General features: G+C 35.3%; 1 protein-coding gene across 9 annotated transcripts in view; it reads left to right on the forward strand.

Annotated features, from left to right (window-relative positions):
- The window catches only part of PRPF4B (pre-mRNA processing factor 4B), a 47,961-nt gene that overhangs the window by 15,249 nt on the left and 17,677 nt on the right, over nt 1-15,035 (forward strand). For all 9 annotated transcript variants that reach the window (XM_036753116.1, XM_036753139.1, XM_036753124.1 and 6 more), the window contains exons 3-7: nt 6,524-6,700; nt 7,984-8,139; nt 11,113-11,194; nt 12,830-13,040; nt 14,013-14,086. In XM_036753116.1, coding sequence (XP_036609011.1) covers nt 6,524-6,700; nt 7,984-8,139; nt 11,113-11,194; nt 12,830-13,040; nt 14,013-14,086 — 700 coding nt within the window. The remainder of the gene's footprint in view (nt 1-6,523; nt 6,701-7,983; nt 8,140-11,112; nt 11,195-12,829; nt 13,041-14,012; nt 14,087-15,035) is intronic.

The raw sequence follows: 15,035 nt of genomic DNA on the forward strand, positions 1-15,035 counted from the left end.
AGCAGGTTATAACATGTTCAAAAGTAAGTAATACAAAGTATGTACAAAGTAATTTCAGAGGAAGAGAGTACTAACAACTGGGGTGTGGGGGGGGGGAGGCGAGGAATTTGAAGGAAGGCTTCAGGTAGGAAGTGACATCAAAACTGTGCTTGGGATTCTGATGAGATGAGAAAGAAGCCTCTTCCAGACACAGGAGACCATTTATGCAATGCCACCGATACAGGAGGTGGGATCTTGTGTAAAGGGAATAGGTTATCAGGTTAATTGGAAAGATAGGAGCCGAATTGAGAGAGGGCTTTAAATGCCAGTTTGAGTAAAATGTCATTTTGGCAGCCATGTAGAAGATGGATTGGAAATAGGAGAGATTGGAGGCAAGGGGATGAATTAGGAAACTACTGCTTCTAGAATAGGGATTGGATGCCGGACATATTACTTGGTAACTGATTAGATAATGGAGGTTGAGAAAGAGTCAAGGATTAGAAGGTTACAAATCTGGATAATTAAATGATGGTGTTGCCATCAATTATAAAGGAAAGTTTGAAGTAAGTATAAATGTGGAATGTGGAAATATACTAAGTTCCATTGCATTTATATACCATAGTTTTTTTTTCTTTCATTCCTTAATCAGTGGACACATTTTGTTCTAGTTCTCTACTACAAAAAGTCTTACTATGATTATTTTGATATATATGCACCTTTTGTTCTTTGTGTTTGCATTTTTTTTTAGTGTGTGTGTGTGTATGTGTGTGTGTGTGTGTGTGTGTGTGTGTGTGTGTCCATCCATATCATCTCCCTTATTAGAATTTAAGCTTGTTGAGAACATAAACTGTTTTGCTTTTGTCTTCGTATCTCCAGCTCCTGGAACAGTGCCTGGTACATAGGCCCTTGATGAATGTTTGTTAATTGATAGGAATTTTGCTGTAAAAGGGGGGAAATAGTTTTTAAAATGATAATTTAAGGGAATGGTAGTTATGAGGTTGTTTTGTTTTTTGGGTTTTATGTTTAAGAATGGGGGGAAAACTAGACCTGACACTAGTGGATGAGGAAAAATTAAAGAAGAGAAATAGAATGATTAGGGGAGCAAGTCACCACAGGAAACTAAGGGGATGGATTTAAGATAATGAGGAGTGTGGTCAGCCTTGGTAAGGAGTTGTTCAGTCAGTTATAGTATACCATTCTTCATGACCCTGTGGAGTATACATGCCAGGCCCTTCTAACTATCCTCCACTATCTTGGAGTCTGTACAAGTTCATGTTCCTTATTTCCATGATACTATCTATCCATCTTATCCTCTGCCATCCACTTTTCCTTTTGCTTTCAATTTTCCCTGGGTCTTTTCCACTGAGTCCCGTTTTCTCATTATGTGGCTAAAATATTTAAGCTTCAGTATATGACCTTCCAGTAATAGCCTGAATTAATTTCTTTATGAATTGCTGATTTGACCTCCTTGATTTCCAAGTGACTCTCAAAAGTCTTCTCTGGTATCATAATTTGATAGCATTGATTCTGTGTTGCTCAGCTTTCCTTATAGTCCACCTCTCACAACCATACGTTGCTATTACAAAAACCATAGCTCTGACAATGTGGACCTTTGTCAGCAAATGCTGTCTCTGCTTTTTAGTATACTGTCCTGATTTGCCATAGCTTTCCTTCCAAGGAGCAAGTATCTTTGAATTTTATGGCTGCAGTCACTGTCTGCAGTGATCTTTGAGCCCAAGGATATAAAATCTGATACTGCTTCTATTTCTTCTTTTATTTGCCAGGAAGTGATAGGACCAGTTGCCAAGATCTTAGTTTTTTGATATTAAGCTTCAAACCACTTTTTACACTCTCTTCTTTCATCTTCATCAAGAGACCCAGCTCTTATTAATCAGAGACTAACAAAGGAGTAGGAATGGGAGATAATGAAAGGTTTTGAAGTATCGAATGGAAAAAGAGAGAATGGCCTCTTCATACTAAAAGAATATGAAGAGATATGGGATGTATGGAAAGAATGCTTGAAAGAGCTGTTATGAAGAGGATGATAAGGTGCTGTTTGTTTTTCAGTTGTGTCCAGCTCTGATCCCATTTGGGATTTTCTTGGCACAGATAACTGCAGTGGTTTACCATTTCCATCTCCAGATCATTTTACAGATCAGGAAACTGAGGCAAACAGGATTAAGTGACTTGCTCAGGGTCACATAGCAAGTAAATGTCTTGAGGCCATATTTGAACTCAGGAAGATGAGCCTTCCTGACTCCAGGCCTGGCACTCTATCAACTGAGCTATCTTGCTGCCCTTGATAATAAGGTGCAGGGAAGGATAAAAAGATTTCTGTGCAGCATGGAGGGTCCATAGATTAGATAGCATAAATTGAGATTCGATGGATAAATTTTCAGTGAATATATTGATCCTGGTTATATTACTTTCCTCAGCTGTGTACAGCAGCACACGAATGGGAACAAAGAAGTTAGGCGGTGGGGGTCATCTAGGATTGGAATTTGAAAAGCTGTAGCTGGCAATAGAACCAGGGGACAAGGTATTCAGGGACAACTGATAGCATGCACTTGATCTGGCCAGCAATAGGGTCAGGACTGTTAAGTCAGGGAAGGGAGACCAGAGCAGGGGTGGTGCACTAGGAGAACCAAGATTCATAGATTCTAGAGGTCACTGAAAAGATTAAGAGTTCAAGACAATTCTCTTTAAAGTGTCTAAAATTGTAAAAGTTTATTTTGATCATATGAAACGTTCCTTTCTCCTATGAAATTGTGAGTAAAACATTTCTCTTTCATAACTTTGTTTTCTGAAGCTTAACTTTTGTAGTTTTAAATAAATTGTGTCTTAGCTCCTCCTTTTCTGTCATTTACAGCTTTAACTAGTTAACTTGCGTACGATAACTTGTTTTGTAAAATGCAAGAATAAGACATTTCTGATCTATAATCAGCAGGGTTTTCAAATATTAGTTTCATTGAGAAACTTCCACCTTCTCCTACTACCCCATTCCTTTATGACCCTTGTTCAGTAAACTCCTGTGGATAATTACTTTCACCTCCAGGATAAAAAATAAAATCCTTTTTGACATTCAGAGCTCTCCAGCCTGGTACTCTCCTACCTCTTTACTCTTCTTGTACTTTTTTCCCTCCAGGTATACTTTGTGACCCAGTGACACTAGCCTCCTTGCTCTTGTTGCTAGCACAAGACAATTCCATCACCAGAGTCTGGGGATTTCACTAGCTATTTCCCATGGCTGAAATACTATTCCTACTTTTCTGTGCCTTCAAGTATCAGCTAAAATCCCATCTTCTCTGGGAAGCCTTTCTTGATTCCTGTTCATGTTAGTGCCTTCCTTCTATCATCTCCCAATTTTTGTTTTACATAGGATTGGTTTTTTGTTTTGTTTTTGCATGCTGTCATTAGACTGTGAGCTTCTTGAAGGTAGGGACTATCTTTTTACCTTTTTTTATATCTCCCACCATTAGCACAGTGCCTGATACATAGTAGGCACTTAATTATTGACTGATTTTTTTAAGTATTGTCTTTCTGTTTCCTGAACACCCAGATTTTGAAGTATCTCCAACAGAGCTAGGGTGTCAGGCAGCACAGAATTGGAGCTAGCACCTACCTGCCTAAGCTTTGAGCTTTAGATAGGGACTCCTACCAAAGTAAGGATGAGCTCCACTTAAAGTACTGTAAGGTAGGCTGTATTCTAAATCTTTTCTTTGTTTTTTAAAAAAAAAAGTTATATTGTGGGGCTAGTATTCATCTCATTGTATGAGCAGACTTATCTGCTAAAATGACTGGGAATTTTTTTGAAACTTTTCCCTCCCTTTTATTCCCCCATTTAAAATGTGTATAATTGATATCATTTGTCTTTACATCAATCATTTCATTCTTGCTTCTCTAGATTGAATACTCCCTTTATGTCAAAGAAAAACAGTTTTAAACGAAAACATCTCAAACAATAACCACATTTGACAGTGTATCTAATATTTGCCCTAGTAGTCCTGTCTTTACCACAAGGGCAAAGATATGTTCCATTACCTGTTCTATGGGAATGACTTTTTTTGTGAACTTTTAATTTACTTGTAGTCATTCATTATGTATATTATATTCTCCTATTTATTTCATTCTCCATCATCTTGTACAAAGGATTCTCAGAATTTTTCATATTCACCATTTCTTTCTGAAGAATAATAGTCTATTTCATTTATACACCATAGTTTTTTTTAGGCATTCCTTAATCAGTGGACACCCACTTTGTCCTATGATTATTTTGGTAAACTTCATTTATATTGTAATCATTGTGTATATCATCTTCTTAGTTTGTTTTTTTTTGTTCTCCATTAGTCCATACCAATTTTCTCATGCTTCTCTGAATTCTTAATATTTATTGTTTGATATAGCATAATAATAATCCATTCCTTCAATGTACCTCATTTTGTTTAGCCATTCTTCCCAGTCAGTAGGTATTTACTTCATTTACATTTCTTTGCTACCACAAAAAGTGCTGTTGTAAATGTTGGTATATAAGGGACCTTTCTTTCTGTCTTTGACTTCTTTGGTGTGGGCTAGTTTACAGTTCTTTTGAGAACTGATCATATCCTTTGGCCAGTTTTGTATTAGGGAATAGTTCTTGGTGCTTTTTGTTTTGGAGATTTCAATATGGATGTTTGGTTTAAAGAATTTTTCGTTCTACAGTTTCTCTTCTAATTTTACCTTCCTTGATCTTATGCAAAAGCTTTTATTACAGTCATCTTCCCTTGAGATCTTTTCCATCCTTTGTTAGGAGTTCTGCACTTTGCTGTAGCTGTGTAACGTACCTAATCTTGTTCTCTTCGAAATTTTAGGTTGTGACCTTTTGTGTTCATGTTGAAGATCCATATTGATCATACTATGTTAACAGTACAAGATGTTGGACTACACCTACTCTCTGCCGAATTGCTATCTAATTTTTTCTGCCAGTTACTGTCAGAATGGGAATAGTTCCCTCAATAATTCATGTTTTGGGGTAAATCAGATTTTAGGTTATTGTTACTTTTTTACTGCTTTATAATTTTCTCATTATTTCCTTTGAGATTCTAGATTTTTTGTTCATTGTCAAGTTCTCAAAAGTTTCCCTTTGGTAACTGAATACACTAATGCTATATGACAATTTAGATAACCAGTTCATTTTCACTATGGTAGTATGGCCCAGTTCTAATGGGTCAGTATCTCTCAAATTATGTAGTCTTCCTGAATTTCTATAAATTGTATTCTTTGTTTTATTTATGTAAATTTTACATCTTTCTTAGAAGGTTATTTCCTACACATTTCATGTTTTATAACTTTTGGTTTGTTTTTTTTTAAGTGAAATTTCTCTTATTCCTAGGTTTTATACAGAAATGCTGGTGATTTTTACAGATCTGTTTTTCATTCAATTACCTTAAGTTACTTTATTTTTATTATTTTATTATAACATTCTTTAAATTAGTTTATTTGCTGATTTTCTAAGTACACCATCATGCCATTTGCAAATAAAAGATATTTATGTCTTTCTGTTGTTGCTTATACTTTTAATTTTGTTATCTTGTTGCTGTAGTTAGCATTCCAGGAACTATGTCAAATAATAGTGGGAGGAGGGTGCTTCCTTGCTTTATTACTGTTTGTACTGGAAAAGTCTCCAGTGTTTCTCAACTGCAAACAGTGGTGCTAGTTCTTGGTTTTAAATGTATTCCTTTTATCATATTAAATAAGGGCTCTTCCTGCCTATGTATTTTAGCACTTTAAATATCAGTTAATTCTAATTATTTTCCTGATGTTGAATCATCTGTGAATTGCTGGTATGATTCCATCTTGATTATAATGAATTATTTTGTTTTTATTTTCTGAATTATGATTGTAATCTTGTGAAAATTTTATCTAAAATCCTGTCGATTTGAATACATTCTTTAAAGTTTTATTAGTGGTACACATGTGCTTGTTACTAGTAATAAGCACAAAAATCAACACCAGAAATGATTAAATCTTGGCTTTAAATAATAAATTGATTCACAAGCATTTATTTGTTAAGCTCTTGCTATGTGCCAGGCCACTATGCTAGGCTCTGGGGATGCCAAAGATGCATATACTTATAAACGAAAAGGGAGAGAATCTGGTTCTTACTTGGGAATTGCTTTTTTTTTTTTCTTCAATCCTGTTTATCAAGTCAGAGCCAACAAGTCTAATATAAAGTAACTTTTTAAAAATAAATTTTAAAAATGTTTATCTGTGAAGCCAGGGCAGAGGGGTGTCTAGGCTTCTGCAAGTGGACCATAACATTAAAGTGCATGTATGTGGGTGGGTGGGTGTGGGTGTGTGAGAAATACCCCTATATGGAAGCTTGAGGCTCTATTTCAATATTCCCTTTATATCATTAGGCAAATGTGTGTGGGGGGGGGGGGAGTTGTGGACTGTTTTTTTTAATGCTTAAGATTTTTTTTCTTGGTCTTTTCCTAGTATTTGAGATAACTGAAGGAGTTTAAGTAATTTCATTTTCTACCAACTTTTCTTTTTTTGCCCTTTCAAGAACACGTCCTAGAGATGATATCCTTAGCAGACGTGAGAGGTCAAAAGATGTCAGTCCTATTAGCAGATGGTCTCCAACTAGAAGAAGATCAAGTAGGTCTCCTATCCGTAGGAGATCTCGTTCACCACTCAGGCGAAGCAGAACTCCAAGGAGGAGAAGCAGGTCTCCAAGAAGAAGGTAAAAATTCAGTTCAGAATCATTTCTTTCACTGGAAATGGTAGCATGCTAACCATATATAGGAATGGATAAATTTTTACTTAGTATAATCTTTGTGGGATGTTTCCTATTGAAAGATTGTAACAGTTACTGTCATTCTTTTCATGAGTATTCCTTGTTTTGTGTTAATTTAATTTTAAAAATTATTTCAGGGTACTTAGGTATGATAGCACAAATCCAATCCCAGCTACTAGGTAGGCTGAAGATGATGCATCTCTTGAGCTTGGGAGTACTGAGTTGCAGTGGCTATGCAGATTGGGTGTGCACTAAGTTTGGAAATAATATAGGCAGCTAAGTTCCCCTGTGGATAGAATGCTACATCTGGAGTTAGGAAAACCTCAGTCCAAATTTGACTTCATAAACTTATTAACTGTGTGACCCTGGGCAAATCACTTAACCTCCCCCTCTCTTAGTTTTTTCTTCTGCAAAATAAGGATTAGCACCTACCTCTTGGGGTTGTTGTGAAGATAAAAAAGGAAATTTGTAAAACACTTTATAAATGTTGACTGTTAATATGGTGAGTTCCCAGGAGTAGGGAGCCACCAGGTTGTCTTAAAAGGATCAAAGCAGAACAGGTCAAAGCTCCCGTACCCATCATTAATGGAATCAAACTCACTACTAGCTCCTGAACTTTTGTGGGCAAGACAGGGAGATCGTCTTGAAAAAATTAAAATTAATCTATCACTCAGTTATGCAGTAAAGCATGATTGATTAAAAACTTTAAACAAGCAGTTTTTTCCCCTTCACTATATTTTAAGATATGTTACTGAGTCAGGCATTGAGGCAATACGTCTGTCTCACCCTAATCAAATCATTTTACCTCTTTAAGTCTTAGTTTCCTCATCTCTCAGAGGGGACGAATAGCCCTGCTTGCAATGCTGAGGTTCAAATGAGATGACATATATATAAAGAACATTATGAACTTTTAAAGTAGTATTTAAGTATTAGTTCTTAATATCACTGGCATTTACAGTACTATAGTAATGATGTTTAGAATGAAAACCTTATGATTCTGCAAGATCTTCAGTCATTAAAGAATCAACGATGAATTAATCAGCATTTGTTAAGTAGCTATACTGTTATACAATTTAGGTGTAATAGAAGAATGTTGGACACAAAGAGTTTACTGTCAAGTTGAGACACATTTGAAACAACTAGACAACAGAATCATGAAGTGCCACATTGTACTTAATTTCAAATGATAAATTGCCTGTATTTTCTTTAATTATTTTTTTCCTCAACAGAGATAGAGGTAGGCGGAGTAGATCTCGACTTCGACGGAGGTCTCGATCTCGGGGTGGTCGTAGGCGCAGAAGCAGAAGCAAAGTAAAGGAGGATAAATTTAAAGGAAGCCTTTCTGAAGGAATGAAAGTTGAACAGGAGTCATCATCTGATGATAAGTAAGAATAGAACTCTTTTGGAATTACCTTTTTTTAATCAGAGTTTAAAGGAAATACTGCTTGGCACACAAATTTCTTAGCAATTATTTTTGCTAGCTGAACATCTGTCATGATCTTGTTCTGTGAGGTTTTGGTTTTTGGGTTTGTTTGGGTTGGGTTCTTTTTTTTGGCTCAACTTCAAAATTAGCCTTTTCAACATTTAATAAACATAGACTTTTTTATTTCCTTCTGTTAATGTCATTGTGATAGTGGGGGGGGGGATTGCCTTTAATTAATTTTTTTTTTCTTAGTTGACAAAAAATAAGTTTCTTCACCTACCTCCCCTTCCACCCTCACCCCCCCACCCCCATTGTGAAGAAAAACAAAACGCTTGTAACATTTTATTGATCATGTCCCAAAAATATACATCTCATTTCTGCAGCCTGAGTCCTCTGTCAGGTAGTGGTTAGCATTCTTCATCTTCAGTCCTCTGCTGTCTAGAGATTGGTCATTGCATTAATTATAATTCTTAAGTCTTTCCATGTTTGTCTTTTTAAAACAATGTTGTATAAGTTCTTCTTCTGGTTCTTCTCATTTAACTTTATAACAGTTCATACGAATCTTCCCTGGTTTATGTGAAAAAATCACTGATGATTTTTTGCGGCACAGTTGTGTTCTATTACATTCATATACCGTAATTTGTTCAGCTACTTCCCAATTGATGATCACCCACTTGGTTCTTGTTCTTTGCTACTGCTGCAAATAGATGTATGCACATCTATGTTCTTCTTAGTGGTATCACTAGATCAAAAGGTATGCACAGTTTAGTAACTTTGGGGGCATAGTTCCAAATTGATTTCTAGAATGGCTGGATCAGTTCACATCTCCAACAACAGTACATTAAGGTGCCTGTTTTCCCACAGGTGCTGCAACATTTGTCATTTTCCCTTCTCCTTCCCAAATTTGTCAGTGTGGTGGCTGTAAGGTAGAAGCTCTGTGCTTTAATTTGTGTTTCTCTAATTATTAGTGCTATGGACATTTTATCACAGAGGCATTCTGATATAATTACTAGAGAGAAGGCCTCAGAGTCAAGACAACCTGTAAATTGTGTGACTGTGGGTCACCTCCATTGACTTTTAGGGGCTTAGAGCAAGAAACTGGCCTATAAATTGAGGGTAAGCAGATTAGTATGTTCCTTCTGTTCTTTTAAATATTATTAGGGACACTTTTCTTTAGCATTCTATCTGCTATGATTACTACTTAAGAAAGTAATTCATTTAAATTTGACATGCTGGATCAAGGGGCACATATTCTGTCCCTTACATGAATAGTAAAGTAATGATGTGCTATCTAAATAGTTCCTAAAGTTATTCTTACTATATAAAGGTGTTAAACCTTTATTTTTGGACACTTTTCTTCTGACTTTTCATCTTTTATTTAATTTATTGGGAAAGATTTAAATGATCATGCAGCAAAGGTGGGAAATATGAGGTGTTTTTAAGTAAAATATGTGTGATCAAATGAACATGTAGAAAAACTGTTTTCTTTGATACAGCTTGCTAAATCCTGACTAGAAATCTGGCTAACAGTAAAACCAATTATTTCCAAGTGAAATTAATACTGACTGACATATGTTAAAATTATTTAAACCAGCATGTTTGCATATAAGCTGTAGATTAAAATGTTATACCTAAGAATCATTTCCTAAAATGTTTATAGGATTATAGACTTGAGAGCTGGAAGATCATCTAGTCCTGACTTTTACAGGTGAATGAAGTGAGGCCCAGAGAAGTTAAATGACTTTCCCTTAGGTCTCTCAGGTAGTAATTTGCAGAACAAGAATTTGAACCCAGCCTTGTTACTTTAACTCCATTGTTTTTCCAATATTAGCCTATCTATATATTTAATTGAGCATATATATAAGGCCAGAAATAAGGAATGATAATTTCTGTGTGGGGAACAGGAGAGTAAGAAACCTCTAGAGCTTTATTCCAGGACAATGGCATAGGAAAGGAGATAGGGATTCAAAGATGGAAATGTAAAGGTTTCTCTTTACTTCTCCCTTAAGTCTAAAACAAATTTAAAAAGCCACCTACCTCTTTTTCCTTGGGCCTCATACTGGGTCTTGTAGCCAGCCCAAACCAAAAGGCCACTGAAGCCCTCTGGCCACAAAAGTCCTACAAAGCTGAGATCCCTAAGAATAGGAACTTTTTTCAGCTCTCTTAGTTTTGTAATTACCTCATTTTGGTGATAAGAAAATGTAAACTATTTGTCATGAGTTTCCTCTTCTATACTCTACATCTCATCCCCAGTCATTCATCCTTTGCTTCCTTTGAAGAAGAGTTGGCCTTCTCTTTCCATAATATCTCCTAAGATCTTCCACTCTTTCTGTTCATATCCTCTACCCTGGTCTAGGCCCTCATTGCCCCTCTTTCTTGAACTATTGAAATAGCTTCCTGAGTGGCCTACTTGTTCTAGTCTCTCTCCATTACAGTCTGTTATTCATAAATCTTAAGATATAGGTCTGACCATGTCATTTCTCTGCTAAGAAATATTCTTTCTCTTGCCTGTAGGACAAAATAAAAACTCCTTATCATTGGCATTTAAAACCTTCTACAGTCTGTCTCTAGATGATCTTTCCAGACTTATTTTTCACTCTATACCAAAGCTAAACTGGCACACTTGCATATATTTTCCTCCCCCATCTATGCAAAGCCAAGGCCCTTGCCCTGGTTCTTTCCCATGTACTCCCTTCCTAACCGCCATCTCTTAGAATATTTGGTTTCTTTCAAAGCTCAGCTAGGATGCCAACTTGGGAAAATTTCTCCAAATTATCATATATTTACTTATTTGTGTTTGTGTTATATATTTCTTCTTTCTATATCTGCCCCCTACCCCCAAAGAAATACGCTTTCTTAGTTTTTCCAAGATTTTTGAAGACTACACTTTAAAAATAGTTAATGAGACACAAAATTATAAAATTTATTCTTTTAGCCTAGAAGACTTTGATGTTGAAGAAGAAGATGAAGAAGCCCTAATAGAGCAGAGAAGAATCCAAAGACAGGCAATTGTTCAGGTATGTGCTTATGAATAAAATGGTATATATAAAGAAGCCCAGGTCTTTTCAGAAATTCAAGTAAATAAACCTTTTTAAAGTACCTAGTATCTTTTAGATATAAGCTTCAACATATTTGACATCATCACTACCCTAAGATACTGAAAATCTTTACTTTGACAAAGCACTAATCTAGGAGCAGTGTATGGGCAGGACTTTGAGTGGAGAAACTGACATTTTAAAATATATTAGAGTTATAATGATTTCACCAGGTCTTTCTATAATGTTGGGATTTTTTTCCTTCAGATTTATTCAATTCTAATCTAATCCATCTTCTCCCCAATGAATTACTTAAAGAGCTGATTCTCTCTAGAAAATTACATAAGCTGGAGGAGCTATTCTAATTGTATTTTAAATTGCCCGCCAAGAGTCTCACAAAATAAAATAAGCTATTTACTCAAAACTGGTAATTTAACAAAGAAAATGTCTACCTACTATAATGAGAAAGTTATGAAAAGTTTGCAGTTTAGTTAAATTAAAAATATTTTAGAAAAGTTTAAGTTGTCTTATAACCTTTGCTGTCTCAAAGTGGAATATCTCAAGAACTCTTAGGACTTTGGTCCAAATATAGGCCACACTTAATCTAGAGTGTATAAAGGCTGAGTACAGCCAGAGGTAGAGAAGAAAATAAGAATGAAATTGGTAGAGGTTTTCATGATAACAGTTAATAAAACTTACTTATTTGAATTGAAAAAGAAAACTGAACAAGTTTTAAAAGCCACATTTAAATACAGTTATTAGTATGCAGTTGTTCTTCCTTTCTGAAAGAGCCAGTCTTTTAGAATATAAACTATAATCAGACCAGTAAAGCATTATAATTTCTTATATTACTGAGAAAATTGTGTGTGTCTCTGTATTTCACAGTTATGCTGTGACCTACAAGGGTTTGATGCCTTCATTAGTCACACTTTGCCAAGTACTATATTGAAATAAATTCCTAATCATAGCTAGTTATGAAATAGTAATCCCCACAAGAATGCCATGGCTTGTAGAAAATCCCTGTTGATGCTGACTTCTGGAGTGTCCTTTATAAAATGTGAAAATGCCTTTTCTTGAGGCTTCCTGGTATGTAGTGTCTAGCAGACATGACAGAGGGCATGTGGATGAAGGGTGGGCTTTTTAAGAAGACATACACTAAAGTAAAAAATAGAATTGAAAGAAGAAAGTTCAGAGTAGTAATGGCAATTCAACTATCACAGGGTCACCCACACCTGACCCAGGCTAGGGTTGGGTTATTGATTTAAAGTTGGGGTTGGGGTGGGGGTCATGCTGAGAATTTGTGGTGGAAGACTTAGAGGGACACGCTGGCAAAGGAAGAATCTGGTGTGTCTGTATAGGGCAGGAATTACAATCATGGAAGAAACTTGTTTTACTAACATAATACCTGGTACAGTGTTTGTGATAACTGGTATCTTCTTTTGTCTGCATTAGCCATAGTCGTAGCTCTACAAATAATAGCAGAGACCTTTCTAACTTCATTTAAGACTTACTGGCCTAACTAATTTTTTAGGTTTGGAGTTGTAAGAAAGAAAGCTTAATATGTTCAATAGCAAGCATACGTTTTACTGAAAATAACACATTGAATTCTTATTGCAGAAGTATAAATACCTTGCTGAGGATAGCAATATGTCTATGCCATCTGAGCCAAGCAGCCCTCAGAGTAGCACTCGAACACGTTCACCCTCCCCTGATGACATTTTAGAACGAGTTGCTGCTGATGTTAAAGAATACGAAAGGGAAAATGTTGATACATTTGAGGCTTCTGTAAAAGCCAAACACAATCTTATGACAGTTGAACAAAATAATGGTAAGTAAATAAAGTGGTGCTTTTTATCATATAATTGAATATAAGTACCATAATTTAGTCATGAGAAAAGATTCATTGTAGGGCTTATGGATGTGCAAAAACAAGTTTTGACATTTCTTTTTCAATAAAATGTTACATTGCATTACTGTGGACATTTTTTTAAAAAAGTGTTTTGTTTTATTTATATTCACCTTCATTTCACCCTGTACTGTCTAGTGCAAGCCCTCCCTTATAACAAAGATTTAAAAAGAAAGAAAAAGAAGTTTATCAGAACTCACCAACATATCAACCCAGTCTGGCAGTATATGTTCCACACACATAGGTCCCTCACCTCTGCAAAGAGTGAGGTGCATTTTCTCATTCCTTTAACTGTCCTGGTTCTACTTCACATTGTATCGTATTCATCTCAAGCTTCATCTCAAGCATAATAATCATGTGCCACATTTTTTTATTCCTTTGCCCAGTCATTGATATCTTTGCTCCCACAAAACAGTACTGCTATGGATATTTTGGTATATATGGGACTGTCTTTTTGTCTTTGACCTCCTTAGGGCATATATCTAGCAGTGGAATCTCTGGGTCAAAGGGTATGAACATTTTAGTCACTTCTTATTCAATGTAATTTTAAGAAAAGAAACTTTGTTCTATTAAAAATGTTACTTATTTAGTATCTAGCATATTTGCTATTTTAAACAAGAAAATGATGATAGTAGAGACCTTTCAAGGGAAATTACTAGGGGAAACCTGGGTTATGAACATAATGGGCCTCTATTCATTAGGGTTTTGTGAAATACATGATATATCCGTATAAGCATTTAAAAGGATTTCAGAACTGCTTATAGTGGAAAGTTTATTAAGTGGAATACATTTTTTATTACCTTTAGGACAATTACTATTGAATTGTTCTGTGGGTGTTTTCCTTTTATTATCTGTTCATGATAGTCCAAATGATTGATATGAATTTCCCTTAAGGTTCATCTCAGAAGAAGCTGTTGGCTCCTGATATGTTCACCGAATCAGATGATATGTTTGCTGCATATTTTGATGTAGGTAATTTTAGAATTAATTTTGTTTTCCAGCTTATATAGAGAGATTGATCCAGTTTATATAGTTGATATATAGACTAATGAATATTGATTGATATGTCTGCAAGAAAAAGTTGTGGTAGTTTTATCACCACATGAAAATTAGTAGTGTAATAGTAATAATATTAAAAAGTACAAGTCTGGGATCTCAAAATGTAGTGGAGGTTTGTAAAGCAGTGTGGTCAACATTTGGCTTGGACCTCTATTTTAAAAAGAGTTCAATTTTTGCCTCTCATACTTGGATGCAGGACATGACAATTTAAAGAAACTTTAAAATGCTTAACTATATTATAAAATCAGGAACAGTAAAATAAGAGTACCTTACAAAAGTATCAAACAGTAAATAGCTGAAATAATTTGTCACTTTAAAATTTTTTTGAAAGTGGTACCTACATATTATAAAAATAGGTTGAATAAAGGTTAAATGATAGAGGTAACAAATGCCTGTCACCTATTATTAATTTAGATTGTTGTTGCTGGGTGACTGTGGTTGAAGAGTAAAAACTTGTCATCTTCCATTTTTTTTTTACCCTAAGGCAGATATAATCAGTGTGGCTTATAACACATGTGAAAGGGAATTGTTGGAATAAAGGGTAATAAATAATGCCACAATTTACAAAGTACTTTCCATACATTAATCTCATTTAATTCTCACAATTTCTCTTTAAGGGAGGAAGGATAAACATTAGCTCTGTTTTAAGATGAGGAAATTGAGGTGCTTCGAGGTTAAATGACATACTTTCCCATGAGCACAAGTGGAATGGCTAGGATTTGAATCCTGGTGTTGAGGCACGTGTGTGTGTGTATGTGCGTGTGCATGCGTGTGTGCTTGTGTGCTTGTTTGCTTGCTTCCCAAGAAGTATGAAATTTGAAATCGAGAGAATATCCTTCATATCAAATCTTTACTTAT

Source organism: Trichosurus vulpecula, chromosome 1, assembly GCF_011100635.1.
Source record: "Trichosurus vulpecula isolate mTriVul1 chromosome 1, mTriVul1.pri, whole genome shotgun sequence".
NCBI classification, from domain to species: domain Eukaryota; kingdom Metazoa; phylum Chordata; class Mammalia; order Diprotodontia; family Phalangeridae; genus Trichosurus; species Trichosurus vulpecula.